The 15,052-nt window shown below is 43.1% G+C and overlaps 2 protein-coding genes across 9 annotated transcripts in view; both read right to left on the bottom strand.

Annotated features, from left to right (window-relative positions):
* Window positions 1–15,052, bottom strand: part of cmtr1 (cap methyltransferase 1) — a 28,888-nt gene that overhangs the window by 1,133 nt on the left and 12,703 nt on the right. The window contains exons 1-25 of one of the 8 annotated variants that reach the window (XR_002168659.1): window positions 11,437–12,134; window positions 10,927–11,260; window positions 8,993–9,045; window positions 7,834–7,935; window positions 7,610–7,758; window positions 6,956–7,114; window positions 6,498–6,590; window positions 6,318–6,389; window positions 6,047–6,141; window positions 5,896–5,968; window positions 5,624–5,822; window positions 4,715–4,833; window positions 4,435–4,531; window positions 3,554–3,686; window positions 3,292–3,471; window positions 2,427–2,483; window positions 2,283–2,340; window positions 2,126–2,194; window positions 1,917–2,048; window positions 1,675–1,800; window positions 1,501–1,592; window positions 812–880; window positions 497–544; window positions 291–403; window positions 64–172 (exon numbers count right to left, since the gene is read on the bottom strand). Coding sequence is in view for 7 of the 8 variants with exons in the window: in XM_019873709.1 (XP_019729268.1) it covers window positions 64–172; window positions 291–403; window positions 497–544; window positions 812–880; window positions 1,501–1,592; window positions 1,675–1,800; window positions 1,917–2,048; window positions 2,126–2,194; window positions 2,283–2,340; window positions 2,427–2,483; window positions 3,292–3,471; window positions 3,554–3,686; window positions 4,435–4,531; window positions 4,715–4,833; window positions 5,624–5,822; window positions 5,896–5,968; window positions 6,047–6,141; window positions 6,318–6,389; window positions 6,498–6,590; window positions 6,956–7,114; window positions 7,610–7,758; window positions 7,834–7,935; window positions 8,993–8,999 (2,351 nt within the window). In the remaining variant the exon portion in view is untranslated. The other 7 variants (XM_019873709.1, XM_019873710.1, XM_019873711.1 and 4 more) reach the window with 7 other exon arrangements.
* Window positions 13,287–15,052, bottom strand: part of fbxo25 (F-box protein 25) — a 42,804-nt gene continuing 41,038 nt past the window's right edge. Inside the window, exon 12 of the mRNA XM_019873725.1 lies at window positions 13,287–13,562. The gene's annotated coding sequence lies outside the window, so the exon portion shown is untranslated. The remainder of the gene's footprint in view (window positions 13,563–15,052) is intronic.

The raw sequence follows: 15,052 nt of genomic DNA, 5'->3' as shown, positions 1-15,052 counted from the left end.
CAACCAAAAAAAAAAAAAAGATAGCGAGACGATGAGATAATAGTGGAGGTGGGCGGAACATACTGGAAGGGGGACGCGGCGTCGACTGGTGTGTCATAGGAGGACTCCTTGGTGGCCTTGTTATAAAAGTACTTCCTGTTTGAGTTTTTACTGTAGGCCATCATCCATGGCTCTAAAGAGATGGAGACAGCAGAGGATGGATTAACGGAGGTGTACACGGAAACGAACCCCCCCACCCAATGTGATGATTGGCATTTTTTTTCTCGAGGTCCTTTTCGGGCGACACGCACCGTTGGTGGTCTTGATGATGTAGAGCCCGGTGGGAAGGAAGTGTCGGTCATCTCGGCCGGTGTAAGACAGACGGGGGACTCCGCCGGAACTCTTAGTCACCTTCATTTCCAATCTGATAACATTAAAAACAACAAATACGGTCATGAACTGCGCTTTGAGTTCAAAGAGCGAACCTCAAGGATCTTCATAATAAAAGCGGCCGTACCGTACAAAAATCTTCTCCATTTCCTCCAGCCTGTAAACTTCCTTCACCCTGTATGGAAACCGACAATCGATAGTCAACTCGAGCACCATCACAATTCGCATGCGCCAATCTTTTGTGTTTATATAGCAGAAAAAAGGGACTTTACAATACAAAACACTATTTCCCATAGGAAATGATGTAAATCCAAATAATCCGTTCCAGACACGCCAAATGAGGTTCACAATACGGTTTTATGTGTCGCGAAGGGGTAACGCTATAGCAAGTGAATAGACGGGAATTTGACGTTGCTGATTGAGACAGAGGAACACGAGGCACCTGATGGGGTTCATGTCCGGTCTGCTGGGCTTGGCCACCGCCTTCACAAACTTCTCGGCCATCTCGATCCTGCGTGCAAAGTCCACAGTTCAGGACAAAAACGTCTGACATGAGGTTATGTGTCTCTCCATCGCTAACATATTATGTGGTGCAAGGGAAAATAGCATTTTGAAGTGAATAAGAAAAAGAGTGAAAAAGGGGAAAAAAAAAAGTTATCGGCCAATAAAAAAAAAAAAAGTAATATATTAGGAGATAAAAATATGCTCTTTATGAAAAAAGAAGGACAAAAAGTTACAATATGTTCCATTCATAAAATCAGAATATCACATGAAAATACCGCACGTAAAGTCTAGCAGTACGTCATCAATGCAAAAATTCAGAGGAGAAATAAATAAATAAATAACATTTACTTTTTATTCTTATTTTAAAAAATATTTTGTTCTCTGGTGTTTGTTTTTTTTAATTTTAGACAAGCCTTTTTGTCCATCTTAAAAAAAAAAAATTCTTTTTTTGGGGGGGCTTGGTTTACTATGTCGACTGTTTTCATGTTTTACAGTAACTGTCGGTTTTCATACGTCCGATTTTGAATTGACGGCACTTTGTATGCAGCTGCGGCTGCTTTTGAAGCACTCGAGAAATAAAAGCTGAACTGAGTTCGGCAATGAGGTGGACGGAATGCTTTTGCGTACCGCTTGTTGAAGTGTTGATCTCGGACATCGGTGCCATTCAGAATGAGCGCGTCCATCACGTGCACCGCGTTGATTCGCCGCTGCGCTTTGCCCTGCGAATGACGATGCGCGTTCACGACACGGCGCCGCCAGAGTTGTCGGCCAAGCGGTCGGGGGGGTGGGAGCGGCGCTCACCTCGCCCTTCAGCTCCTGCACGATTTCCACACTCAGCAGGGAGTCTCTCGGGAGCTCCAGCTTGAAGCTCTCCAGCTTCTGCCAGCGGAGCGGCATCTTTCCGTCCCACGTGTAAATCTGAGACTTCTGCGCGGGAGGGCGGGGAAAACGGAGGCTGGTTTGTCTCCAATATTTCAATTTGCAGGTGGTAAAATGACCAAATTTTCCCTCGTGGCGTTGATTTTGAGCGCGTGCACACTCACGCCCAGCGTTAAAAGGAAGATCTGCTCCCTGCCTCCCACGATGCAACGGTGGTCCAGGACGTGACGCAGCTTTTCAAGTGTGCCGGAGTTGAGCGGCGTGAGGTTGCTTTTGAACGACTCCACGTCAGGATTCTGGAGCACAAAAAGTTGCCGTTTAAAACCCACATCAAAAAAGGAACGGAGAATTTTAGAATCGCACCTCAACTGACCTTGACCAGTTCGTAAAATTTGGACCACGGGTCCGAGGACGCCGGCGTGACCCTGGCCTTGTCGGGCACCTGGGAGCAGATGCAGAACGCGTGAAGGCGCCGGGGGGGGGGGGGGGGGGCTACGTGACAGGGACTTAAGAGCTCATGGCCGACTCACCCCCCACAGACTGAGACATTGCTTGCGTATGTCGGCTTGCCTGGACTCGGCGAGCGTCCTGCGGGCGCCGACACAATCAGTTGCACACACGCAAGCCAAACGGGAGCGCGCGTGATGTCCGTCGGTGCGCCCGAAGCTACTCACGAGTCTAAAACGAAGGCGTGGATCTTCGCCAGGGCTTTGATCTGGACGGCGCAGAGGCTGTGGAGACAAAATGCCGCCGTTGCAGTGGTGCGTCCAGTAAAAAAAAATGTCGAATAAGTTGGCGGCAAAAATAGCTTGACGCAAAATTTGCGGATCCAACAGATTTGTTTTTTTTTTCATTTTTGATGCCATGTTGTGAAAGACTGGCAAGCCTGATCGCAGAGAGCCTTCTTTACGCCAAACAGGTTTCACGTGAAAACCGAAGCCAAACTTGGGAAAATGACGCCATCTCGGCAGTAAACAAATATCAAAACATGTGACGCCAAAGCACCAACACCAATTTTAGTAACGATCAAAGTAAATTATTTATTAATCAATGAATTGTCCAAAATATTGATCTCTCAAAAACTAGAGATGGATGTCATTTTCGGACTCAATAGCTTAAAATGACCTAGAAACCATTAAAATATTTTTGGCACTCCAAAAACTTTTTTTGTGTGTTTGTTTTGTTAGCCAGTATTATTCGATGGAATAATTGATAGGATTATCGATTATAAAACGATTCAATAGCGACAGCCCGATATGTGACATTACCAAAAATCACGTGTGTTTGCCGCATTAAACTTTTCAAAAATTGTTGGACAAAAAAAAAAAAAAAAAATCTGTAATTGTAACTTGTACTCATATTTAGTAGGAATATTTAACTCATTCACTCCCAAAGACGTTTTTAAACGTCTTTTCAGAGTTGGTCTAGAATTGGCTGGTACTGAATGAGTTAATAGCCTTCTTCTCTTTGCTCTCATTTATAAAAACCATCACATCGGATTTCAAATGAACAAATCCGAAGGGGCCTTTGAGCTCGCACCTCTCATTGCAGTTGACCATGAAGTGGAAGAAGTCGACGTCCTCTTTGATGATGCTGAGGGGAACCACGTCCGTCACGTCCATGTCGGTGTCTCGCAGCTGTTTGAGTTTCAGATTGACTCGGAACATGTACTCCCTGACGGCCTCCGAGCCCGGCTTTAAACCTCGGCACACCACGTACCTGCCAAGACATCGGCGCGAGCAACGTCAGAACAGCAAATATCTGGATAAAAGAATAAATAAAAACATTTCCAGCAGCGCACCTCTCGGAGTTGGCGGGCCGACTGGTCACGGGTTTGAAGAGTGTGACGCGGTCGAAGCAGAGGTACAGGAGGTAGACCAAACCCACGCTGAAAGGAGTGAAGAGGTCAAAGGTCTTGCAGACAAAATGGCCGCCTGGAAGAGGAAAAGCACCGCACAGAGACAAATGTTTAATTCTAAAAAAAATAATAATAATTAAAAAAAATAAATAAATATAGCAAAGCAGCATTAAAAAATATGAAACAATGCCAGGAAATGAACGGGTTTTATGAAGTTACGTTTAGACTGTAAGTCATGTGTTGGATGTGTGTCTTGGAGGGGCGTGGCCAAGTGAGTGACATCAGGAGTGCCAACGGCAAATCTTTGCGGGCGTTCACATTTTGTGCGCCGGGCACTGCGGGTCTCCTTGTCCACATGTGAGACCGGAAAGGCCTGTTCACGTCGGTGCAAGCTTGCCCATATTTGGAAGTAACAAAGAGGCTTTTCACACTGGTTGGTTTATTGATGTTCGCACTCTGACATCACTCCTCTCCTATTGGACGGGCCATTTTCAAGTTGGGCCTCTCATAAATGAAGGTATAACCTTAATCCTTATTAGGGCTGCAACTAACGATTATTTTAATGATTGATTCATTAGGTTAAAAAAAACAACTTTAATTCCCATGTCACTATTTCAAAATTGACAGTTGGAGAAATTCAAAATGTCTCATTTCAATTATAAATTGACCAAAGAGGCAATCAAATTAAAATGCGGTTATTTACTTTTTTTACAAATTACTATGATTTTTTTTTTTTAAACAAATATTTCTGAGCTTATTTACAATTAATTAGTCAACGCTGCTAAAAAGTGAGCGAGGGACTCAACAACGGCGGCTGATCGGACCTGTCCTGAGTGTCGAGAGAGCGGCGAGGAACTGGCAGAGCAGCAGCTGCTTGGTCAGAATCTCCTGAAGGTTCTCCTGGCCTTCCACGGAGAAACCCTGGGGTCACAAAAACAAAATAAGAAGCCCGTTTTTTTTTCCCTTTCCCCATTGACAATGGAAACCAGAAAGAACAAATGACACACGGATTATTCACACTCGCATTCCCAAGGACGGACATTCATAAACTGGACACATTTTTTGGAAGATGGGAGGAAGTCCGAGTGTGACCGCAACTCTCACCCCGTCCGCCATGAGGAAGTGCAGCCCCCTCCCCTCGGTGCTGTCCAGCACAAAGTTCCGGAAGGCCGTCACATTCTCCGGCCGGGTGATGTCGCCATCGCCGTCCACGCCTCCTTCACCTGGCAAACATAAACACGGATGGAAATCAACAGTGGAGCGGTCAGAATTATTTACTCTTTGCCTACTTCCCTGAGCCGACGGACACATAAGGATTTTCCATATCTTAAATTTATTTCTGAGGATGATAAAGACATTATTATCACTCTTCCTTATATGAAAGCTATTTTCACGCCGAGACTCAAAGGGTCATAACGCCGCGACGATGGATGCTAATCGTGAGCATGTCGATGGCCTTTTATGTTAGCAACCAACTAGCGGAGGCATTTCAAGTTCAGTTGACTGAAATGCACAACTTGTAATTCTCTTTGTTTTATGTTTAGTTTGACAGCAAATTTCCTGCGGGCATTTAAACGGCTTTTGAGGAGAACTGTGACCAGATTTTTCGGACGAAAAGACACACTTCAAATCCTTGAATTTTCTCAAAAATCAACAGTGCACTTTCGGTATTAATTCTGGTTCTGTTCTTTAACCGCAAATAAATTTTACGTGGTACATGACGCTGACAAAATGTTTTTGTATGTAGTAAATCCACATTTGTTCGCAATGACAGGCCAAGACAGGGTGTCGGCTTTTCACCGTCTTGAATTCAAATTCCTTCCGATTTACTCCAATGTTCTCATTCTCATCCGCATCTGATCTCTTGCGGGTGCACATCTTTTCGTCATACCAGAACTAGAACCACTTCCTGCTTTTGTGTCTAAGAATCATGGGAAATCTATTCCTCTTAGCGCAAGCATTGCAGGATAACTAAGGAATGAGTCCACTTGGGTGTGGAGCAGCTCAAGGTACCATAGTAAGGCTCAAACAGCTCGCTGGGCGCGGCGTAGAAATCCTCCAATTTGAAGTCGCACGGCCCCTTCAGCGTCATGCCGAAGCCTTTGGCGTGCCAGCGTCTCCTCCACAGGATGTACTCGGAAAAGCCGCCGGGCCCGGCGCACACGTCGCCGAAGTACAAAAGCTCGTTGCCGTTGTCATGGGTCAGAGGCTTCTACGCCGGACAGGAGGAAGCGACGTCAATGTGACGCGAACAAACGCGGTCGAGATCCCGAGCGCGCACTCACCCCGTCGGAAGCTTTGGGTTCGGTGAACATGCGGTCGAAGCAGTGGTCGATGTTGGCCATTTTCATCGCTGCTCTAAATTTGGCGAACGTGACAACATTAGCATGATGTCACCAGCACGCCACGCAAATCCCGCCCGGTCGCATTCAGCACCTGTTGAGGAAGATTCCTCCTCGGATGGTCTCGTAAGGGTTGGAACGAGTGCGCGCTCTCCTCATCTCCTCGCCGTCCAGGTCGTCAAACACCGTCTATAGCGCAGCAGCAATACATTTTTTTTACGGGATGCAATTGGATTGGATATACGCTTCATGGGTTAAGTCACGCAATTCCAATTTTTTTGTAAGAAGAAAAATTAGACATAGAATGATATCATTTCGCTTTGGTGGAACACCCAAAAAAGTCAAAGCTACAACGGACACCTCACCTTGCACCTGAGGAGCGTGTGCAGGAGGTCTTCGGTGCAAAACTCCGTTTCGTCTTCAATCTTCAGTTTTCTCTGTGGAACAAAAAAAAAAAAAAAAAAAAAAAAAAAAAAAGGAAAAATTTGGTGTAGATGGAGAACAATTAAAAAAAAACATTTAAAAAGGTACAGGTCAGTACTTACTGGCCCCACTGCCATCCAGTCCCTCAACTCATCTGCATCAGGAATTTCTGTGGTGCATTCTGGGAACCAGTCCACTTTCTCTGTAGCGCTGGGCTGGAAACACATACACAGACATGCAAGAATGAAAATGCACCTATATATGATCAGAAAAAAAAACAACAACATATTTGCACATTGACTGACAAACATTCTTCAGTATAAAAATAAAAGTGTAAAGGAGGTTAACGAATGCAGAATAATATTTTTTAAAAATTTCAACCACTCACGTTTTGAAAACACTTGAGACACATAATGTCGTCAAAAAAAATGTTGGCAAGGATTTCCATGTTAACAATGAGCCATTATGTTTTATGTAACATGCTAGCATCTTTTCATTGGCAAATTCCGGTTCTACGGGTACCACCACACTTTTCCTTTCATCTCCTTCTCTTTTACACAACAAACTTTGGGAGCGCTACCTCGGGTTCATCCCGCCAGTCGACATTGAGCTCCCCCTGGAAGCCCTGCAGCGTGAGGCCGAGACCACGCCTCCCTCGCTGGGTCGACGCCTCCACAATCTCCTTACGGCCCTGGCCGAACTTGCCCAGACCCTCGCCCTCGCGGAAGCCCATTTTGGCCTGCAAAAAAAAAAAAAAAAAACAGTTGCATCATACTTATGGGATGGAGGCAGAGTTTCATCAAATACATGTTCTGTCCATGTCTGGATTCATACACACTTTACCGATTGAAGCACTTTTTAAAAAGTCCTTCAGTTTTCTTTTGTATGTAACTTCGATCCCGATTTTCTCATTAATGTGTAATTGTTTTAAATAACCTTTAATCAGATTAAGCGTTACTGTTGAAATTACTAAAGTACTCTACAAATAAAGTTGAGCTGAGTCGAGTACAAGTACATTTGAAAACAAAACATACGCATAAGACTTTAATATGCTTGATAAACACTAGTTTTCACTTAAAGTCTTCTTTTTTGCATCTAGGGTTGATGTGACATTTCCAATCACAAGATCCAATTGTTTTAAAAAATAATGCCCTCATAAAAGAGAGAATGCCGCATCACGACACATTTCACTTTCTTGATAATCTCATGTTGTATAAAGTGTTCTCAACGTTACCATGAGCTTTTGCGACACGCTGTTGTACATGGAGAATTTGGAGCCCTGCGGGGGCGAGTCTGCGTCCTTGGCGTGGACCGATATGGACGGCATGGAGAACCCCGCTCGGGGCTCTTCCTGGTCGCTGAGCGACTCATTCTGGCTGGAGTCTGGAAAGGAGAACAACTAATGTAAACAGCTAAGTCAATGACGAGGGCTTGGCCATACAGATGAATATTGCCTGCCTTGTCTCGACAATCTGGACTCTTCATCTGAGCTGCTATCATCACGGTGCCGCTTTGCAGCCAGAACGGGAGCAGCGTCGACTTTTCTCTTCATCATGGCTGCTGCAGAACATGCAGCAAGGAGAAAGGCGTCTTCTTTTAGCTCAATATAAACTCAATATATGATCACACAATATAGCAACACAATTCACTCAACCAGACACCACTGGGTAATAATGCATCAGTTTACACAAAATTAATGTTATTAAACACTAGCCTAAAACGACTGGAAGTAATGGCAAGCAAGCAATACGCCTCCAGTACGTGTCAGTGTCATGTAAAATAAATCACCGTTTAAGACTGGAGCCAGAGCCTGCGACGTTATTAATGCACACGCCACAAGCTAAGAACACGGGAAAATGTCATGCGTCTTGCTTGTATAGTTACACGTGGACGTTCAAAAAGTAAACTACACTTCTGCGAGGGGCGTTTCTGCATTTACTGGAAAACGAAACTGCGTAACTTGAGTTGTTCACCGACATAACATCGACAGACGGCTAACTTTTACCGATTCAGGCATAAAGGCGTCACTTCCTCAGCGATAGAACGTCAACTCCATACGGGCTTCAATATTCCCGTGTTTTGGGGAGGAACAAATACAACGTTTTCGTGATAGTTAATTCAAAAATCGGTTGATATTTGACATGGAAATCCAAAGTGGCTTTGTTTATTTATTTTCAACGGGGTCCTTATACTCTAGACAGGCGCGGAATTATGACGTCAGATTCATGCCATCGCTGCCTGCGTTTTAAAACCAAACGGATCCCAGTCAACTTTGTCTTGACCAATAGTCATACAATAACAAACCCGGTTTTATGAACATTTCCACAACTTATATAAATATTTAAGAGAATTTTGTTCATGTCTCCTTTTACTTGGACAATATTTATTGAAGTTGTACATTTTAGGAAATTATGAAACGCTTTATTCGAGCACCCTCATTTCAATGTGAAAGTTTAGGTCATAAACACTTGAAGAGAAAACGAAACCTGCATTTTCTTCACCTTAAAAATAACAATCTAAAACGTCTTGCTTGAATTTTTCACGACACGTCTTTCCCAAGCGATTAACATAAGTGTGCTCTTGCATGTGTTCTGGATTGGACTACAGTAATCCTTACTTGGCATCCAAGTCGGGCAATCGTGAGGTCTCTTTCAAAACATCACACACTGCCGAAAAAAAGATGTGAACATTTTCTAAACCGTCATACTGCTGCTCCTTCTATTGTACATATGTAGGTCACCTGGGGGAAATATAAGACTGAAATGAATATGAGGATGGAGTTGGTTTTAGCGCATCATTAAGATGCAGTAATATCAGTAATTCTCCTCAGAGGATAAATAATATATGTTTAAGAGCATTGTTGCATTATCCTTCTACATGTACTAAAATATGTATTAAAATATAATTTACTTCAAGGGTTACGACACAGTGACGCGGATGATATTCGTTAGTCAGTCTATGCAATTTCCCATTAAGATAGCTGACTTGTGTGATTGTTTTAAAAATATGTAAAATTCTGTTTTTTTGTTTATTTGACATCTATGTGTATATGCTGAGTAGACACTTTCCCGTGCCACAGTGTGTTGCATTTCCTGGTCTATGGTTATTGCCACAGTGTCGTCACCAGTATATATCGGGCCTCTATGTGCACGTCACCACTGCATTGATTGTGTAATTTTGTGGCTCTTTTCGGACCATCTCTCCCAGGTGCATTAAATCCAGCACATCTCCAGAGGTAGGCCTAATCCTCCTCTGACACCTTTGCACACACGAACGCTCCATCAGTGCCACGCATGTGAGCGGCTTATGCAATACTGGCAACGCTTTATATATATACGGCCCGTCTGCTGGGCATGTGTTTGTCGGCGCAAATGTGAGACGAGGCGGCGAAGCGAGTGTGTCGTTTGGACACGGGTGGGGGGGACTCGCGACCCAAATCTGGAGACGGCCCAAGGGACAGGCACAGCAGGCCCCTTGGTGTCGCCAAGCCGAGTCTCAGGAGAGGGCTTGTGTGCCTGTTAAAAGCAAGAAAGGACAACAGCAAGCATGTTTTTCTTCCGCATCCCTCGACTGACCCCTGGATACATTCGATACCTCCAGGTGCGTATTCTTGAAGAGCTGGATGTGATCAGTCTTGAAGCGGAAATGTGTGAATTGAAATTGGCAGTCTCTTATAATCAGGAAGATAAACAGAAATGAATGTTAGGCTTTGATAGTCATCTGGTTTATGGAGCCAAGGGGGAGTTCAGAACTTTAATTGTATTTGTTCAACTGATTTAATTAATCCTGTGCAAGAGAAACACAAGGGAAATTTCTCAAATGTTAAGGGAAAAAAAAAATCAAGATAAAGAGAAATTTTAGGCCTTGGATGGTCGAGAGCAAGGATGGGCAAATGGCCGCCCACACACTGAGTGCCCACTTGATTTAAATAAACAAACAAACAAACATTGATAAACATTCAAAAAACAGGGTGCAATGGGGAAAAGAATCCCAGGAAAAAAAAAGCGGCTAAATCCAACATATAAAAAAGTATGTCAAAAAGGTGGTAGGGTAGGACTGCAAATGTGCGAAACCACATGTATCGAACTGTGACTCTGCAGGGGTGAACTGTGGTTTTAAGTTGTAATATTACCAGTCACCAGTAGATGGCAGTTGTGCTTACACTGAATCTTATATTGCTTTAAGTAAGTAGGCAAAATAGTTTTGAGTGAATATGGAATGATGTGCAGGACAAACTGATTTTTGTGAGAGAAAAAAAAATGTTCTTGCACTTCATGTTGGTTTCTTGCTGAGCAGCTTTGTGCCAAAAAAAAAAAATCACAGCATGTGGTTATTTTGTTGTTTCCTCCAAACCCTTTGATAATGGATTCAGGTAGTGGATCTTTTATACACGCACCGAAAAAAAAAGTATGACCAAAAATGAAATATCTTGAAAGTACATATTTTGTCCATGTGTAAAATTTTTTTCATACCTCTGATTAGGAAGTGCGTGGTATCATTGATGGAAAATTGTGTCCAGCCCAGCTATAGTGCTTCACATAACCCAGCTGGTCTCTCTTTCAGACCCAGGCGGCCCAGACTGTCCTGCAGAGCCGGGATGGTCCCATGATGCCCCGCCTGGCGTTCCTGCTGGGATTCATGGGGGTGGGCGTGTCCGGCTACAGCTCCCGCCAACTGACGCTGCACTGCAAGCCCGCCAGTCGTCTCTTCAGATAAACAAGATGGACGGACAACCTCGGCATACACACAATGGAACGCAAGCGTTAACGACAGCACCAGGACCAGATTTTGCTGGGTTTGTAGTTTTTGAAAAATTATTGGAGGCACAATAAAAACGTAACTAGCTAGCAGGCACATTATCCTAAACTAAAACGGTCACTTGTCGCTGGGCAGAATATGCGCGAAGCCCCAAAGCCCAGTTTTAAAAATTGTTCGAGACAAAACCCGAAAGTAAAACTGCCGCTGCTTTAGGATCTTCTGCAGCAGTTCAAACAATTTCAACCTGACGCGAATATCACGTTTCATTTGGAATCGAATGAAAACGCAAAAGCACTGTGACACCCGCTGGGGCACTGCCCAGATTGCCCCGAATGCAAATTTGGCCATTGTAAATTATGTCTGCTTTCATGACAAAATCTAATCATTATGTTTGTTGTACTGTAGTTTGTGCAAAAACAAAACAAAACAAAAAAAAAAATCACTCAACCTATCCTACTGCTTACTTTGCACTTGTGTGTGTTTGTGCGCACAAACCTGCACATGACGTTGCACATATCACTTTGATTTGCTGGATGAAATTAGTAGAAGGCCGACTGCTACGAGCTTGAGTCGGACCGGGTGACTAAGCGAAAATTCACCCGGATGCCATCCAGTTCGCGCGCCAACAAAATGAGTAGAAAGTGTTTGAACGTGTTCTTGTTTTCTGTAGGACGTGGCGGCGTGTGAATGTATCCGTGGCGAAGCGTGTAAATGAACACTTTGAGATGAGATTAGCAGAGAAGGAGGTCGGGGAGATCCTCTTAGCAAGCATCTTTTTTAAGGGCAGCTTACATGCGACGTTAGAGGTCACTGACCCTGAAATGGAGACGAGCCCTCCTGTGACGTAGCAAAATTGAAATTAAAACATGTGACTGTAATCGGATAAGCGTTCTCTTGTGGATTCAGACAGATTTTGTACCCCAAAAATGTACGCTTTACGGTAAATTAAAAAAAAGAAAAACGTTGCTGTGGAATTTAGGAAATAATCCTTCAAAAAAAAAAATACATTATCTTGGAAAAACTAAGAATTTGATGGGAAATAAGAAAATATTGTCCAGAAGATTTCAAAGTAACCTATGCGAAATTAAAAAGCAAGTCAAAATATATTTTTCCCCCACCAGAGCTCCATCTGCTGGTTCGGGTGGGGCATTAACTCACTTGCCCCAATGCTAAATTGCCAGATTGATCGATTTTTTTGGGGACTTGATAATTAAAAAAAATACACGTCTATTTGTCTAAATTATATTACACTTTGTGTTATAATAAATTAGAAATTTAAATGTTTTTTTCTCACCAAAATATCATCTGCTGGTTCTGGATGCCAAATTGTCACTATTGTCTCTTTTCATGACATCTTCCAATAATTCACCATATGTGTTGCTCATTTTTGGTTAGGTACAAATAAATGCTCAATTTTTTTCGGTACATTTTCCGACTACATTCCCTTGAGAAACGCTTGTTTGCAAACATTAGCGTATTGTCCTCAGCACGTTTGTTATTGTGCATATTTTGACTAGTGTGGCGCTGTGATGTGATGACTGTGACAAGAATGTCCGTGTAGTATTTGGCAGTATGGTTGTATTGTGCCGTAAATGGTGATAAGTTGACTGTATTTATCTATGTGTTGAAAGGCCGATAAGAAACAAAGAGAAATATGTGACTAGGTGGCATTTAGTCTACGTGTGAAAAGATATGAACGAGCGAAACGACCAGAGGAGTTTTGGGACCACGGCGAACGCCGAAATATACAAGATACAAGTGGAACATTTGTATACTTTTCAGATTAGTGTCATGATTTGAACGACATCATGTTGAAAATATCTAAAAATATGACTTTGTGTTAAGATGATGACTTTTTTTTTTCCCCTCTCAAAATGTTTTGACTTCACTGTCGAAAAAAAAAATGAGTTAATGTCATGAATAATTTTTTTGGGTGTCCCTAATGCTCCAAAAAGTTGTTTTGGTACAACATGAGATGCTTCCATTTGCATTTTTTGCCCAGCATAATTCAATTTATTCAATTCACGGTACATGAATATTTACAGTACCGTATTAACTGTGAATGTAAAAAAAAAATAAAGAAATAAAATAAGCCGCCCCAATGCAAACTTGTTGTTTCTCTTGGAAACGTGAACCCAACCCACTCACATGAATTTTTTTTTTTTTTCCTGGGGAGGGGGTTGTGGGGGGGGGGGACATCTTCTTCACTCATTTAGCCATGAAAACTCATCTAAGTTGTAGTTTTATTGTATCTCTTGTGACCAAGTGAAAAATAAAGGTCAACTGTGAGCAGTAGAGGTCACTAGAAATTCTCTTCTGTTATGAATCAATGGAGGCGAACCCAATCACCTCCACAGAGGCTGGACGAATCAAATCTCACCGTGCACATAGTTTCATATGACATCTCCAAAGTGGTATGATTTTGAGTTCTGGAACCAAAAAAAATAAATAAAAATAATCTTTTTTAGTCTGGGTTGTTTGCATGTGTAGTTCATGAAAATTACAATTTTTTTGTCTAAAGTACAGCATATAGAGTGCTTGTTTCCCTATATCAAAAAAAAAACGTCACATTCCAAAAATGTTTTTTTTCCATATATAGTTGAATGACATGAATAAGAATAAGTATAAGAAACAATGTATTCGTCTCACAATGGAGAAATTCCAATGCACATCAGCAAAGTTATGAAAGGAAGAAGAATAAAAAGTACTGGAGCTGCTGTAAAGGCAGCCACTCACGCGGTGCCATCTTGAGTTAAATTAAAATGAAATTAAATTTAAAAAAAACATTAAAAATACATTGAGAAATTTTTTTTTTATTTAATTTTTTTTTTTTGAAGGGGGGTGTTAAATGCCTCCATTATTTCCAACAAAGATGTGACTTTGCGGCGAGGAGGTGATTCTGCAGGTGCTGAACCGCGACCATGCACGGGATCAACTTTCGGATGGAGACAGTTGCGGCCAAATGTAAAAATAGTTTGGACACGAGAACAACTCGGAAGGACTGCTTTGTGTCAGGTGCTTTGCTGCTAATGCTGGCCGCTGCGTTCTGACCCAGTTCTGGATCTAAGCTGCTTGGGAAAAGGGCCAAAATCTCTCCCGGTCACGGAGATTCGATGGCTGGGGGTGAGACGCCAGGTCGTTGCGCCAGTGTGAATGTAACGTGAGCTTTACCTCAAAAAACGCTCCAAAAAATGTAAAGTCGTTGTTGTTATTCCCAACAGCACACCTGTGGATCCTGACTGTCAGGTTCTCGGGAAGGTGAGGGTCTCACGCACATACGGACGCATAGGGGTCCATTGTGTGGCTGTTTCGGGAGAAGGCTCTTGTTACTTTCAACAAAAGGGCCGAATGTCTCCACAAGGCAACGAGACAGCTGAGAAGGAGCGAAGACGCCAGCGATGAAAAGTGAATCGAGGTGAACTGAAAACGCAGTACAGGCTGCAGGCATCTCGGTAAATCCGGTAGTTGTTTTTGCTTGCGGGTGGCAGGTTTTAAACCAGCACGAGGCAACACAGTGGCGGAGAAAAAAAAAAAAACAGATGTAACTTTCTAGAAATCAAATTTGTTTGCCATTGTGATCTATGATGCACATTTTGAGTCAAAGAGCACGCACGCCGGCTTAAGTCGAAAATATCTTCGGATGGCATGCTTAGAATCCGAGACGGATTCAACTTCCTTAAAAAGCCAGCGCTTTTGGATTTCGTCCGCATTCCTGACCAACTTACTGTAAGCGCGCGGAGCAATCGCAACAGGGAACTCGAGGACCTCGGAGTCAGGTGAGCGGTCTTAACCGGACCGGGGGGGGCGAGCTCACGAGGTTCACTCATCAACACGGGAGACTGATTCATACATTGATCAGGTTCAAGGTTCACGGAATGTTTCTCGTGAGTTGTACGCTTGAGTCGGATTCAACTAAAAA

This window comes from Hippocampus comes, unplaced genomic scaffold (assembly GCF_001891065.2).
Source record: "Hippocampus comes isolate QL1 unplaced genomic scaffold, H_comes_QL1_v1.1 scaffold126, whole genome shotgun sequence".
NCBI lineage: Eukaryota > Metazoa > Chordata > Actinopteri > Syngnathiformes > Syngnathidae > Hippocampus > Hippocampus comes.
This window is presented reverse-complemented; position numbering and strand designations above follow the sequence as displayed.